Genomic DNA, 16236 nt, shown 5'->3' on the forward strand with positions numbered 1-16236 from the left:
GTGGGGGGGTGTTAATTAGTCTTTCAATCTTAAACATTCCATGCCAAGAGTGACTTGCGTAATGTTTCACCTTTAAATTGGTTTGAGTTACCAAAGCACAGAAAACTCCTGAAATAGCTTTGCTGAATGTTGGGCCCAGCATAAGAATTGAATTCCCACATGTGCTACTTGCAGTTTCATTCTAAAGGGTTGTGCGGAGAAAGGCAGGAATGAAAGTGCTCTTTCAGCTACAAGTACAGTACTTCACCAAAATCAAATTTAGCTGTCATTTGAGGTCAATGGAGCTTTGTATGTCGAAAGCAAATGCTTCTATATTGGGGGGTGGGGGGGGTGCAGACAAACAGCTGAAATCAGCTTAATTGCAGGTCGAAGCTGAATTAGATACTATCAGAGATTTTTTTTTTTTGTCTCCTGCCTGTGCATCTTCCTTGTCTTACATATTAAATACTTTCTCATCCTTAGAGTAGGGTACCTTATTGCTATGAACAGAAGGCATGACTGTTGTTTCTGTGTTGCTGCTAGTTTGGCAACCAAGAAGTTTGCTTTTGAGGTATCAATTTCATATGCTTTGGGGAAATAAAACCAAAATGCAATGGATGTTGGTGTGAGAGAAGATAAGGGTATTTGTCTAAAAACAAAATAACGGGAAACTTATTTGTATTTGGCTTCAAATACATCTTATGTAAAAGGAAATCTTTTTACCCTGGTGTACTTCTTGCTGTGGTTTTAATCTAGTTTTATAATTTGGCAATTGGTGAAGTATTCAAGTATCTTGAAACTCCTTCCCCTCTGGATTTTCTTTGCTTTGCTTTTGGAATATATACTGATGTTACTTGCAAGATTGATTTATTTTTTTTAAATTTACTAATACTGCTTATCTTTGATTTGACTTTCAAGAAATAAAATTATCCATGCTTCAGCCTAACTTTTAATCAGGAAGTATAAAGTGGTATACCTGAATTGATCTTAAATAATTAATGTCTTGAGATACTTAGTTTCTTAATGAGAAGGTGTTTTTTTTCCTTTCAAAACTGATACAAAAAAGGGCAAGAATGTATTTATGGAGGGGACAAAAATTGGAAAATTAGTATTATCTCACCCAAGTGACAGATATCAATAACTGATTTACAAGTTAGACCATTTGAGAATAGTTAGGAGGCTCAGAACACTGTTGAAAATGGTAATTTGTTGTCATTTTCTTGTTGTAAGAAGGTTTACAGATCTTTAAAAGCCGGGGCAAAAAAAATGCAAATTGTATAATGTTTATGGAAACTAAACCTAAGGATGTTATATGAGTTGCCTTGATTTTTATGACTTATTTCTCATTTTTAGTACACTTTCACACAGAATTGATATATAGGAGGTATGTGTCCCTAGTCTTTTTGACTGAAAGGGTGATTTTCTTTTTGCATGAGAAAAAAATCCTTTTTGACTGAAAGGGTGATATTTATTTTTTTTTTTCTTTTTTCATGTGAAAAAAAATCATAATACGGGTTTTGTGGTAAGTAGTTGTGTTGTCGTTCACTAATGATGCGGTGACTAAACAGTAACTTGTGAATTCATGTGACTATTGTTAATTATAATTATTATGTAGTAAGTAAGCATGTGTTACCATGTTTGTCTTTCATTTTATAGTTCTCATTCACAGTGTCAGGTGTTCAAGTTTCAAGAAGAGTTCAGCATAGGTGTCCCCCTCCCATACTTCCCCTTAATTTACTGCTAGAAGTAATACTTCCAGAATTTTTTAAAATTACTTTTCTTTGTGGGCTATACATCGACCATAAAATGGTGGGGCTGGGGGGTTTATATGTATAGATCATGCAAAGCATACATGTGAGACTATTTGTATTATTGGGCAGACTTTATATGCATTTTAGGGAAGAGCATTGTGTTAGATGCAGGATGTCTTTTCTAGAAGACCTTTGGGCTGTAGGAAAGTCCAGATTTTCAAATATAAACTGTAGAAGAATAGTTTTCTCAGGCTTCTAAATACTGGGTTTTATGTATCAATTCCAGGTTTGTAGAAGAAGGGAAAATGGCTCAAGAAACTAACCGTAGCCAAGTGCCTATGCTTTGTTCCACTGGTTGCGGATTTTATGGGAATCCTCGTACAAATGGCATGTGTTCAGTGTGCTACAAAGAACATCTTCAAAGGCAGAACAGTAATGGTAGAATTAGCCCTCCTGGTAAGTAATGCTAACACGTCTGTTTGAACAACTCAAAATGACACAGAAGACAGCAACTTGCTTCCTGATCATGTCCAAATACCAGAAGTATAGGAGCATTAGTGCAAACCATTTTATTCAAGTATTTTACCTTATGGAATGAGCTTGGATGAAATGCTTATAATATAATTGTACTATGATTAATCTGCTCAGAAGTAGACTCTTGCTAATGCCTTTTGTATTAATCTGAGTGTTTCCAATTTGAAGATAGAAAAATGCAGAAAAAAGTACTATACCAACATACTATTCCTGAAATTACTGACTGTAGAGATAACATTTAGCTTGGGGAATGTTTGTGAAAAGCATTTAAAATACAGGTATTTTAATTCTGCAGTCTGATGCTGAAGGATTAACCTGTAGACACTTTTTCAGAATAGTTTCTCCTAACTTCAGCTAGACACTGTTATTCTTTTGGCCCAGTGCCCCATGTACTAGGGTCTTTCCTACAAAGCAGATTTCCCACTGAAATAAGTGCTGTCTTCTACATTCACTCTAGAAAAAGCTAGAGGGCTCTTCCCCCCTTAAATTAACAGTACTGCCCTCAAAAAGAGGAAACCTTTGTTCGGTTCACCTGAATGTTTTCTACTTCAGCATGTTCTTCTAGGGGAAGGAGGGTTAGGGACTGCTTCTAAAATGTCTCTTCTGGCTTGGCTGAGTACTGACAGCAAGGAATCTCATGGCACGCTCCTGAAGATTTCCCTCCTTTACTTAATATTAACTTGACTTTTAAAATAGAAGCAATAGCCTCCACTGAAATCTGGGGATCTAGGTTCTACATTTCAAAATGGATCCTAAGTTGGCATTAGGATGCTACACCACTGTGTTTCACAGATACATCTTGGTTTGTTAAACAAAAATAAGTTTTTCATGTCATGATACTGCAGTTTATGCGGAGAAAGCTGTTTGTAGATTCTTTAATTAGCAGAAAATACTTCAAAATCTTATGCTATGTAACTTCTGGGGGCCTGGGGCTGGAACGTGAGCAAAATATGGCAAAATAATTACTTTTTGTAAAATTATGTTTCATTATGATGTAGGCTGAGATTCAATTACTTTCCTGGCTGGTGTCATGGGAGTCAAAGAATAATTGCATTGTATAACTTTTGTAATCTCAGGAAGTAGTGTAACACATTTTACATTAGTGTCTTCCTTCCAGCAACTTCTGTCAGTAGTATAACTGAGTCCTTACCGGTTCAGTGCACAGAAGGCAGCACCCAGGAAACTCAGTCAACTTTAGATTCTACATCGACTCCGTCTATGCAGCCAAGGTAAGCTGTTTCTGTTTTTCTGTCTTTTTACACAAACATCTCTATCAAGATTGTTAAATTAAATGTATTGATACTGCATAATTAAATGCTAGGACCTGGATTAGGAAAATGTGTAAAATGTAACTGCTAACTTTAAAGCATGGGATCTCACAGTAAATAGTAGCTGATCTGTTAGCTACATCTTGCATTCAAATGCAAATTCATCTTTAGAATTTAGCCTCAAATAGGAACATTGCCAACTTCATGCTGTTCCACAGAGACTTGTCTGGCTACTCTTCTGACTCCACAACGTGCAGTTGGTTGTGCATTTACCAAAGGAGAGCTCTTTCCATCTTAGAAATTTGAGGATTTTGTAAAATGGCAGAAAGCTGCTTACTACTCTCATAAATAAATGTGTGATAATGTGTGAACTAGTTGCTTTGGAAAAAGTGGGGCATACTAGAAGAGAGGAAATGTACTAAGATTCAGATACAAGTTGTGCTACTGAACTGATTTCTTATTAAGCAAGTAATTTCCAACTGGATTATTCAAGGAGACATAATGTCCTCTTGTAAATCACTCAGACTTACTAAGTGCTCTCCATTTGTAAAAGCTAAATATTTGTTTATATTTAGTAGCTGCATTTCAGAGTGACACAACCAACAGTGACTTAAGTGCTCTGAAAATTTTTGAGTGAAAAATGTTAGTGTGTTATACTCTAAACTAACTTGCAGTAGTATTAATTCCAACTTTCCTTTAAAAATCAGAATGTAGTAAAACACAGGCCAAGGGTGATTTAATCAGTTATTGTTGGCTGATTCTGTTGAGACTGTTTTCTGCTCCTTAGCTTTTTATAGGAGGTGTTATCTCATGCTTGGATTGTGCATATGAACTGAGAGCTAGGTGCCATGCTTGATGCTACATTTGGTCTTTCCATTTTGGGCTTTCTAATTGGGGTAGAAAATAGCTATCTTACCCTGATACAGCTCTTCTGGTATGTGTGTGTGTTTGTTTTGGTTTTTTTTAAAAAAAATAAGAAATTATTCATCCAGGCGAATGCACAGAGGTGAACCATTTGCGGTGCCTTGGGTTTGTTGTCTCTCACAACCTTTCTAATACCATGAAAGAGAAAGAAAAGTATTTCTTTGATCACTAGCTTGATTACTGGTTACAGAAGAAATGAGTGGATGGTTGCTGTTAGACTTGCACTTCAAAAAATCAATGTCACTTGTTCTTTCTTCCAAAATAAAAGCAGGGATTCAACTTCAGTCTCTGGTAATACCTCAGAGTTCTGATACTCCGAGGGAAATGTCTAGTAAAATGACAGTGCCCTTTTGTAGGTGACCGAACCTGCAGTTCAAGACCTGCATGCAATTCTTGCCAATTAAAATTGCAACTCCAGTGCCCTGGTTGTGTCATGGATTACTGGTAGGGCTTTGCTGGTTCATGGGCTGCTGGATAATCCAATTTCTTGGATTTAGAGTGAATCCCTAAGTGGAAAGGGAGAAACAAATTGGGCAAATGGGGTGGTGCCACCTTTCACTTGGGACTTCAAGCCCTATCTTGTTCCGTAGTGTTGCTGCTGGATGAGCATTTTGGCTGAGAATGACTGGTAGTATTGAATCTCTCTCCCATAACTGTCAAGGAATTAATCTGAGTTTTCAGTCAAACTGTGATTTTTAGCAGTGTGCTGACAGGGTTGGGAAGTTCGGTCAGCACCGCTTTACACTGCAAATATCTAAGGGGTTCTGTGTACAGCTGCAGATGCCTTATTTCTGACAACACTGATGTGCTGCAATTTTCTTGTTCATATCACTGGAACACCAGAAGTAGCTCCTCTACAATTATCTTGCTGACTTATGTTATAAAAGTGCTTGCATATTGGATGTTGCATTGTTGCTTCTGTTTGGAAGGATGGTATGTCAAATTATCCCAAAATATTTTTTTCCCTTTTTATAGTTGAACTGGTTTATTGCATTTACTATGAATGCAAAAATGTTTAACTTTTTCTTCAAATCAGGCTGTCTAGTATTCTTGGATACTGTGGCATTTTTAAATGGTTACAGAAACAACTTCAGAGTGAAGAGTTCTGGCATGCTCTCTCATCAAGACATACTCTGATGCATTTCTTTCAGGATATCATAAAAATCATAACTTTTTTTTTACCCCCCAGCCCTGTGTCAAGTCAGTCACTTTTAACAGAATCCGTAGCATCATCCCAACCGGATAGTACGGCTGTGGACAAAACAGTACCTGAGACAGAAGATTTGCAAGGTTAGTGCCTAGTTTTCAGACAGAACTTTTGCATAGTGTTTTTAAAACTTTCAGTGGTCTTAATATACTCCTGTTGAAGGGATGGCTTGTTCTCAAACCCAAATATTCTGTGAAATCAGAAGACAAAATAAGGATAAATCACTTCTAAGAAAAAACAAGTCTTAAAGGGAAAACTTTTATGTTTAACTGGTGATTTCACTATCTCCTGTAACAAGTGTGTTAATTGGGGTTGGAAATGCACATCGTGAATCAAATCTACTGTTCAGTCCTTACACCACAGATATTACATGTAAGTAGAGTTTTGAGTATCTGTTACTTCTCAGAATAGTCATTTGCAGCAAATATCACAGTTTATGAGTGTGTTTGTGATGAAGGGTGTTATGACATAGCTATTATAAGAACAGTGTTAGTATCTTCTATAAACATGAAACACCTCTAAAAGAACCTTTCACCTGTGAACTGTAGTGGTGTAATATTTTTATTCACTGAAATTCACTTTATCAAATATAAAATTACCAGACCACAAACTCTGGTTGCTTGAGGAAAAAATGGCTGAGTGGGTGAGTTAACTTTATTGGCCTAGAATCGTTATTGCTGGTACAATGTAAAGTTTTTTATCTTTGATTTTTTTTTTTCTTTTTATGTGCAGGCTTATAGAACTTAAAACTAAAGAATTTTTAATAGTATTTCTTAGGAAAAGGCAAAAATGCCAGATAGGATACAAAATTTGCTCAGACTTGTAATCCATAGACATTATAAAAGGTATTTAAAGGTAAGTCAGTAAATATTCTGCCTTTAACTTCTGCTGACACAGCTAAGGCTGTAGAGGGTAGAGTTATGTTTCTGCAGACTAGTCTAAAGATAGAGTTTGGTTTTCCCACAGATACAACATGTAATTCCACTTAAAGATGCTAAATATAAGTTATTCCATTGTACCTCTGGTATCAAAGTTCTGCTTTTCAGATACTTTTCTAAACCTGAGCTCTCCCTTTTATAGGGTGGAGTAGAAGGGTCATTATTCAGCTAATGTGCTGAGCAAGGCCATCTCGGTCACACAAACAGTAGCTGTAAAGCTCAGAGAAAAGGTTTTAATGCTAATGCCAATTTGTATTAGCTTTTGAGATGTCAATTATTAGCAACATGTTTACTCTTAAAAAGATGTATTCTAGACTTACGTTCTAATACCTGCTGGTTAGTTCGTTTTCTGGTGCTGAGAGCTCTTGTTGCCTCAGTTTTGACAACGCACATAAGGCATGCTTTTAATACTGATCACTGATGTCTGGCCTCGTTGGCCAGAAGAAGTGCTGAAAAGGCTTATGCTTGTTAAGTTCTGTATATTTGCCTAGCAGAGGTAGGCTTCCAAGCTAGATTTTTAGTCGATACACCTCTGAGTAATGCCGACGTGGCTCTACTTTCACCCCTGTTGTGCAGTGTGGGGAACCTGGGATGTGATGCGTGCCAGCTGTAACCCAGCTCCCATGCAGGTACATCCCTTCCCTCAGAAGTAGAACATCTCGGGCACATGCATATAGCACTGCAGGTTTATGCTGATAGGGATGTGGTATATATGAGAGAATATAAAGGCAGCTTCTGTAAGCTGATCTTCTCACTAGCCTGTTTTTTCTTCTTCTTCCTGTTAGTCTCATGATTATTTGTCTTCAATCCAGTGCCCGAATTAGTCTGTTTACATACGTATCTTACTCACTTGGTTTAGCTGTAAGATGAAACTCTAGGTTTGCAGCATCTACTGTCTTTTCACTGGGAGGTGGGTGGAGTGCTTTATTATTTTAAAATAATCTTTGATTGCACTGTGAGGTGACTTGGGCCTGTGAAAAGACTTTTCCCAGCAAGTTTTTAGAGGAATGTCTCAACCATTTGGAAAAATTTATGCTCCTTCTCATACTCCATCTCTAAAGCTAATTCTCCCTATGAGAAGATAAGAAAGGTTTCTCAGCTAGAAGCTTAGATTTCAGGCACATGCATGCATTTTACAGTATGTATTTCAACCTGTATCAAGTGTTCATAGTACTCAGCTGTGTCGTGTCCCTTTCTCTGTACCATAGTGATTTCTAAACTAAGAACACCACCACCATGTAATTGCAGTTATAAATTACAATCCCTATTTATAACTCACTGTGGCAGGGTCACCCTTGTTTCCTGGAGAGTTGCTTCTGTGTTGTACTTTAACTGAAAATGATAGAAAACATACTGTTTCCAGTTTTAAAGTATTTTGCTTTGAAAGTGTAAGCTTGGAAAGAAAGCAGCTTATAAATGAATGCTAAGTGGATTTCACTGAATTGTTCTCAAAACTGTGCATCCTAAAGTTTCTTTTTCTGCGCCCCATCATTCGGAATCTGAATTTTAGGCTGCTGCCAAGAATGTTAGAGAAAGTGTGTGTATCAATTTTTTTTCTTTAAATGCTACAAAGCCAGACAATACTAAATAAAAGTCACAGAAAAGTAGTACTTGGTCTCAGACTGAAGAGATTACATTGCTACTTCTGTTGATGTAGGAGAGAGAAAAAAGATATTTTGTCTGTTTTGATCATTTGTTCAGTAGTTGATAAAAATTTTGCTTCCTTGCAATGTCTGTTCTGGCACAAATTGATCTGTGTTACTTGTATAATAAGTTAGTCTGCATTTAGTTGAGGTCTGCTTGCCATTTAACAAAATTTACTAGGCTACAGTAACAATGACTGAAAGATAGGGTGAATAGTTAAGCTTTCTTTGCTTTAAAAAATATAATAGTAATAGTAATCTGACAGATAAATGGGACTTGAGCTCTGTGCACACGGTCCTTGCTGTTTGCAGACAAGCTAAAAGAGAAAAATCCCAAAGAGCAGTTCAGATTTCTTTGTCTTGATTGGAGTTATGCATTACAAAATAATAGAGGAAAACTACACAATATGTTAATATGTCTAGATTTTACATTTAGTGATTTTGTGATAATGCTTGTAGCTATGGAAAACTGCAAAAAGCCCAGATGCTAGATAGGGGATAATAGAGTATTTATTTTTCACTTTAATGTTCTTAAATATTCTAAACATACCGTTAAAGATGACCTAATAAAATCTCTCATTAAGGTACAATCCAGCTTTTCTAGTAGCTTTCTTCTATTCTGAGCAACCCTCCAACTCATTTTAGATTCCCTCATCGGCTGTTGTACTTTTTGCTCAACATTACAGCCCTGTTTGGATTTGCCAGTCAGGATTCCTTATTTGATAGCCAGGAGATTAACGAGGCTGCCTCCTGGCAAGCCTGCAAGCGGGTAGAGGCACTGCACTTCTCTGGGAGTAATGAGTTTAAAACCATCCGGATTCGTGCTTTATATTTCAGGGAGGTTTTAAAAGGTAAATGAAACTTGTCATGGAATGCAGGAGCACTCCACCACATAGTTTATGGAGCTCTTACAACTCAAGAATGTAGAACTAAAAGTATAAATTGTCTTCAGGGGTGGGCTCTTGGCTTCCTTGAGGCTGAAAACTTCTGAGCGCCAAACCAGCCACTCTGATTTTTTTTTTTTTTTCCTTTTATTTTTTTTCCCCGAACTCATTGTGAATCGAAGAGTTCCATGTATTAGCATTGCAAAATGTGATCAGTTGTGTAATATGTTGTGGTTACTATTCTGAAAATCAAAATAAAAAGATTTGAATAACTAGCTAAAAAGTACACGACACTTCTTCTGAATGAAGTCACCTGGTTTTGCACTCATCTAGGTTTTCAGAGAGGTAAAACAATTTTAATTCAGTCATTGCTGACAAAATTTTAAAAACTTCTTATTAAAACAAGCAATTTGTTACAGAATTTTACATGGTGATAACCTGGAGCTAAGGTGAATGCTCTTGAACTAATGGCATCAACTTCAGTGGACCTTATCAGAGCTAGCTCAGTAAGAGAGTACTGGAAAGGAATTGATGGATATTTTGAATTTTTGTGACAGTATCAGGGGTTTGAAGGTAGAGTATGATTATGATACGAGTGTAGAAAACAATGTAGGATGTCCTGATTTACTGTATTAATGTATCAGGGAAACTTTTGTAAGAAAGATTTAAATCTAAATTCTGTAGGCGAGTGTGCTCTTATTTAAAATTTGCCTCTTCCAAACTCTGAAACAGTGTATTTTAGGCTGATTATTACTTCATCTTAGTGTTAGAATGTTAGGAAGTAATGATTTACTTTCCGTTTCTCTGGAGGAATGGGTATTCTTCCTAGATCTGGTCAGATACGTGTAAGAGGTAAAAGCATCTGTTCATACTTTCTGTGGGAATGAGGAATGTTTTTCTTTAAGAAGCTCTGCTTAGCAATGCCGGGTTGACAAAAATAAAACATCCAGAGTAGGGTAGACGAGGTGTCCAGAGTCTTGTAGCAAATGAGTGGAGCTCAGTGGTGTGCCTGCAGGGATTCAAGGACTGGACTGTGCTTTGTCTTGAGGGTGCTGTTTTCATGGTCGGTCAGAGTACGCTGAAGTTCAAGCAGGGTTGACACAAGCAAAGCCGCAGAAAAAGCTTCTGCCTTTAGGAGGAAATCCAGGCTCTGCTTGTTTTGATCAGCTAAGAACATGCTCTGTGAAACAGGGAACTTCTAGCAGCCAGCCCAACTTGTCAGCTCCAGAAAAATGAGTGTGTTTGTGCTTTATTACTTTTTGGTTAGTTGGCAGCTTGTACTGGTGCTGCAAGTGCTTCTGTTCTCCAGTTAAAGCCTAGCAGGGCTGGAAGGAGGGAGGGAATCAGTTCAAGCAACGCAGGCAGCAGCATCCCAGAATCCAGACAAAGTACAGCAGCTGGGAGTGGCTGCAACATGTTTCCTGTGAGCTCCAAGCTGGGTGGTATTGCCTCTTACCTGGCTTTTTTCTATTGTGTTCATCACAGCTCGTTTGTAGATGGGGCACTAAACACTGACAGTTTGTCATCTAATAGGTGACTAGAGGCTAGGATATTCACAATTATTATAGAGGATTTTGAGTCAAATGCCTGGCTTCTATGCAAAAGAAAATTGAGATCTAAAATTTATGGTTACTACAGTAGATAAAGTGACTTGTGGTAGCAGTAGAAGAATCTTCGCACTTGGTTCTACAGTGAGCAGCAGCCCTTAAATATTTTTAAACCTTTTTAATGTGAGAGCCATACGCACAAAGAAATTTTAAGCATGCATGCAGAGCCTTGTTATGCAGGGAAGAGTGCCAGTTTTTCCTAAATTTGGCTAATAGTTCTAGAGGCTTTTAGTAAAACTTACATCGAGGTAACTGGATTTTGCTACAACAGGAAATGCAAACTTGAGAATGTTAGCTGCTAAAGGCTAATTCATGGCATGAACCTTTCTTTATGAATTAATAAACACTGCAATGTCTATTCTGTGTAACACAAGAGTTCATTTGAGTAAGTTTTCTTCTGATACTTACCTCACATCTTTTAATCCTTACTACTTTTGATACTTACCTTGGCAACCTTTGGATAGTATCTGTCCACTCAGAAATGTGCCCGCCCGTTTAGCCATTTAAAGCCACTGAACCTTTTTTGCACACTATCAATTAATATAAATTTCAGGACCAAGAAAAGCTTTGCTTGTAACATAGGTGGTGTTTTTTTAAAGGATTTAATAATATGTAACAGTCTTATCTTTTTATCTTTGCTAGCTTAACCTTTGGAATATACTGTCCACTCAGCAGAGTCTTTGCTGGTGGTCAGGTATTTTGCTATCCGTTGGTGTTGCTTGGTACAGACTACAATGTTTTGATACATTGCAAAAATGGAACGTGCCCTTTCCTTTCAAAAAAAAGAAAAAAAAGAAAATCAGAATAGCAGCACAGGGAAAAACCCCACCAGAATTGTCATGCAGAAAAGCAGTCGACTGGCGTAGAACTAGCACAGAACTGCATCTGACAGTCTCCTCCTAACAAAAGTCCAGCTGCGCAGAGATGCCTGCAGCTTTTTCCCTGACAAATGTCTGGGCTTGCTGTTGTATTCCCTTCTTTACAGCATTGGTTCTAGCTCTGCTTCCATTGACACTCCTCCCAGCTGGAGCTTGCTTTCCTTCTTTGCTGCAAATACTCCCAGCTTCTGTGTACCTGACTCACTGGAGACTTGTCCTGCTGTGATCTAGCAATGGCTGGTAGGCAGAGATTGGCTCTTGGCCCTTCTTGAAATGAAGTTGGGGTTTTTGGTTTCTATTTCTGTTTTGTAATGTAAGGAATGTGGAATTGAGGAAAACCAGCCAGTTTCTATTTTTACCTAGGTCAGGCAAATACTACTATCACTTGTTTATATTCTCCCACACAACCTGTAACCTGTCTTTCAGATATAAGAGAATTTTATAGTAGGTTGAGAGTTGTCTTAGCAAAAGTGTCTTTAAAATGAGGTGTTTACCTGTTTCCTTGTGAGTTTCAGGATACTGTATTTCCTCCCTGTAAGTGTGAGTATCTTGAGCTAATAGTGTGTCACCCCAGGTAGTGACTAAGCCCCTGTGTAGGCTTTTTCTGAGTGTGCAAGAGCAGCAACTTCACAGTGGTAGAGATTGTTCTGAAACCCTGCATTTTGTGTGACCTCAGTATTGCAGCCTTCAGCAAAAATAATGTTGATTCAGGATTTGAAAGGGAGTGTTTTACTCAACTGATCCAAATAAATACAGTGCTTCTTACAAGTGGATTTTAGGAACTGGACTTAGTAACACTGGTGTGGGGAAACACTTGGGTGTTGGATTCTCTTCCCAAACTGACAGCACTGAATCTTACTCCTAAGCCCAATTTTTAATTATTCTGTTTGTTTATGGTATATTTGTATTGTGAACTTTGAGCATTCAGTGAATTATCTCCTTAAATTTTAATAAAGGTCTAGAAGGAGGGAGTTCCAGTACCCCTACTGAGAGTCCATTACACTTCAGACATGGAAGGTGCAGCAGAATGGTTAACCTCTGAACCTAAATTTACAACATGGGCTTTAGTTTATCATATGACTTAAAGAAAGGGGAGAGGAACAGGTGTTGTTTTTCCATTGTTCTTATTAACTTTTTTAATGTTAGCTTCAGTGTCAGAGAATGCAGAACCTACACCTGAAGAACAAGACAAGTCGCTTGACAAACCAAAACAGAAAAAGAATCGTTGTTTCATGTGCAGGAAGAAGGTTGGACTTACTGGTAAGAAACACTGATGTCACTTTTCTTAGACTTGTTTAGGCTTTAGACCTTTGAAAGGTTCTCCTAAGGGGAAAATGGGGCATGGTCATCTCTGTTGTTGATTTGAAATAAAACTTGGCCAAAGGTGCTCTCAGATGGCTTTTACTAGATCGAATCATTCATGTATCATTCTGTTTTTCAACTTCTTGTCTTTTAAGTGAAGTTCATAATTGCAAATACTTCCCCTTGGAAGTCTGCTTAGCTGAGGAATTGGGTGATAGTTTGCTGCCGTTCACTAACCAGCTTTGCAGTTGTTCAGTGGAAGGGCCTAAGAAAACTTGAGTTCTGCGGGGTGGAAATCCATAAACAAAGAAAAAGAGCAGGAGGTCTCTAGGAATGTGTTTGTGCTAGTGTGTCATGGGAATGGTCAAGTCAAATCTCACTGTAATCGCTTAAAAATGTATTATTTGTGATTCTTATGCTTTCTGCAGCAGAGGCTCTTTGGCTGATTGACACTGGTGACTGAGATTTATTGCTAGTGAGTGAACACATTCAGGATTTAAAACAAACCAGTATAATTAAGAATGTTGAAATGTCTAAGCTACTGTTTCTGTCCACAGGGTTTGAATGTCGGTGTGGAAACGTTTACTGTGGTATGCACCGTTATTCAGATGTACACAGTTGCTCTTACAATTACAAAGCCGATGCTGCTGAGAAAATCAGAAAAGAGAATCCTGTAGTTGTTGGGGAAAAGATCCAGAAGATCTGAACTGCTGCTTCTGCTGGAATACAAAAATCCTCTGACCATCTGCAGATTAAATTGACTTGAGCTTTTTTCCTTAGTCATCAGGAACGTAGAGCAGTGTATCTTGCCTAGACCTTTTAATCATGCATGTCATCAGATGAATAGATTCTTTTGTTTTTGTTTTTTGTTTTGAAAATGACTCTGAACATTTATTTTCATTGCAGTTTTCTGTGGCTGGAGACTTAAGTAAACTTTACAAGTATTATCCTTTTAAGATCATTTTAATTTTAGTTGAGTGCAGAGGGCTTTTATAACAAACGTGGAGAAAATATTGGAGGGCTGTGCTTTTCCAGGATAAAACATGCATGCGTTAACTTTGCAGTTTATTTTCTTGTTGTATATAGCTTTTCTCTGCAGCACAATTTCCTTTTTTTTTTTTTTGATAATGCCTTGTATGGCACAACTAGTTATCAGTAACTGAATGTATTTTAATCATTATGGCTGCTTCTGTTTTATTTTTCCATTAACGAGAGGTTATACATGTTCGCATATTAGCTTGTTTGCACCCTCTACCTATTTATGTATGAATCATTTGTAATGAGAGTGTGTGCTGAGATTGTCTGTGTGGTTTGTTTTTTTTTTTTTAAAAAAAAAAAATTGGGTTTTGTGTTTGCGTGTGTGGGGGGAAGGCTGTATGCACTTCACTGACTGCAGGTTTCATTGGGATTACATCCATCAGTCTGTCTGTACACAAATATGAAGAATGATCTGAAGTACCTGTGCTGTATTTATGTTTATCCATGTCTTAACTTTGATTAAATAAAATTTAAAAAAATTGGAGCCCCTGTGGCTGTCACTGGCATCTGTAATTTGGATTTCTCTTGCTTTATTGTTATGGGGATCTTCCACTGGCAGTTCCTTTACTTGCAGTGTATTTTTATTCACAGAGGCCGTGGACATTCCAGTGTCAGCTAACTTCTGATTTACTTTTCTTAACCTTTTCACCTACAACTATCAGACGAGAGTTTCCAGAAGCTTTCTGCCTTGTGCAATGATACACTCTGCCCAGGGAGTTTTCTGTGCTTCCTGTGCAGTGTGTTGCTCATGCAGGAGTTGGGGTCATTTGTGACAATGTACTTAAGCCGGGGGCAGACCTACAGGTAAAAGGGATGTGGCTGGTGACCAGGCTGTGGATCCGTGCATGGGATTCTGGTTCTAGGAAGTAGAGCTGTGGGGTGTGTGATCCACTACCTGGCAGACAGCACTGCACAGGTTTCCTTGAAGTTTAGATGAGAGAATGGTTCTTGAGTTTCTCCTGGGAGATGTCCTTACTTCTATGGATTTCAAACCTCAGACTTTGATGTTGAGCACTGCCACAGCCACCCTCCATGTGCTCCTCAGTGGATCTACACGTTTGCTAAGTGATCCCTGTTTGGGGGTAGGAGGAGTTGTTCTTTTATTGTGAGGGTGCTCAGTAAGTTTCTTTTAATTAAGACTGCATGTCTTGTCAGATCAGAGTCTGCCTCAACTGTTCAGCTACCCTGGACTTCTACATAACTTAAAGGTTGAGTGGTTTAACTTCAGCCAGTGCTGCTCATCACCAGAGTTAACAGCACACTAAAGTAGAACTAATTCCTCTCCAGATGGTACTGATCTGCAGTTGAAATTTTACTTGGTGACTTGCTGCTGCTTTGAAGCATTTGTGAAATAAGTGAGATTGCATGGCTTTATTTAAAACGTTAAATTTTTAATCAAAGCTGGCTACATCCTTTAAAATTCAGAATGCTCTTTAAAAGCTATGGCTGGCAATTAGTAGATAAAGCACTACATTTAGCATATGAATGTAAACACTATGCACCAGAAGGGAGCTTTCTCTATCCGATAGCTATGGAAAGTCATCTGCAAGACCCAATAATAAATGAAGTATCCTGTGCTTGTGAAAATGGCTTAACCACAGTCTATGAAGCACATGGGTTTTATAGTAAAGGAATATTTAACTCTTTTCAGCAAGTTTTGGTAATGGTCTGCTTTTTTTCTGGGTCAAAGATCCTGTATTTCCTCAGCTAAATTTCCTCTTACACAGCACAAAGCATGGAAGAGCAGCAGTGTCTTTTGTGGGTGTTTCTCAGTTTGCTTTCCTCTTTGCTGCTACTTCTCTATTCTCTAATCTCTGTTTTCTCCATTTGACTCTTCCCTATTTCTGGTGTCTTCCTAAAAGTGTCCTTTTCTCTCCCCTACATGCCCTCCCCTCCGATCTGCCTCTCATCTAACAGCAAAACTTCTGGGCCAAGCAGAGAGGAGACACTGTAGATTTCAGAATGGGGGGTGAACACCAATCAGGTTTGTGTTTTCTGTTATCTGAGGGGTTGAAAGAAGAAAAGGTACAAGAAAGGCAACTGCTTTCGAATTCACATACTCCTTTTACCACCATCCATTATGAAGCAAGAGCTCTTCTGGCTCTTGATTATACAGTAGGAAATGGGACTGCGCTGAGAGGAAACCTGCCTTGTGCTGCCCTGGCAGTACCAGCAGCGAGGCAGATCAGCGCCGGGCAAGGCTGCTTCCACCCTCATTCACAGAGCAATTGAATAAACCTTCTTTGGCCTGGTTTGTGCAGGTTTCTCGGTGTTAAGAATATC

General features: G+C 38.2%; 1 protein-coding gene across 3 annotated transcripts in view; it reads left to right on the forward strand.

Moving 5' to 3' along the window:
* ZFAND6 (zinc finger AN1-type containing 6) overlaps positions 1 to 14437 on the forward strand; it is a 35256-nt gene extending 20819 nt beyond the window's left edge. For all 3 annotated transcript variants that reach the window (XM_026855905.1, XM_026855907.1, XM_026855906.1), the window contains exons 2-6: positions 2017 to 2186; positions 3382 to 3493; positions 5646 to 5746; positions 12760 to 12873; positions 13473 to 14437. In XM_026855905.1, the coding sequence (XP_026711706.1) occupies positions 2017 to 2186; positions 3382 to 3493; positions 5646 to 5746; positions 12760 to 12873; positions 13473 to 13621 (646 nt within the window). In that variant the 3' untranslated portion in view covers positions 13622 to 14437. The remainder of the gene's footprint in view (positions 1 to 2016; positions 2187 to 3381; positions 3494 to 5645; positions 5747 to 12759; positions 12874 to 13472) is intronic.
* Positions 14438 to 16236: the final 1799 nt, after the last annotated feature.

This window comes from Athene cunicularia, assembly GCF_003259725.1.
Source record: "Athene cunicularia isolate RWA chromosome 10 unlocalized genomic scaffold, athCun1 chr10_part1, whole genome shotgun sequence".
NCBI lineage: Eukaryota > Metazoa > Chordata > Aves > Strigiformes > Strigidae > Athene > Athene cunicularia.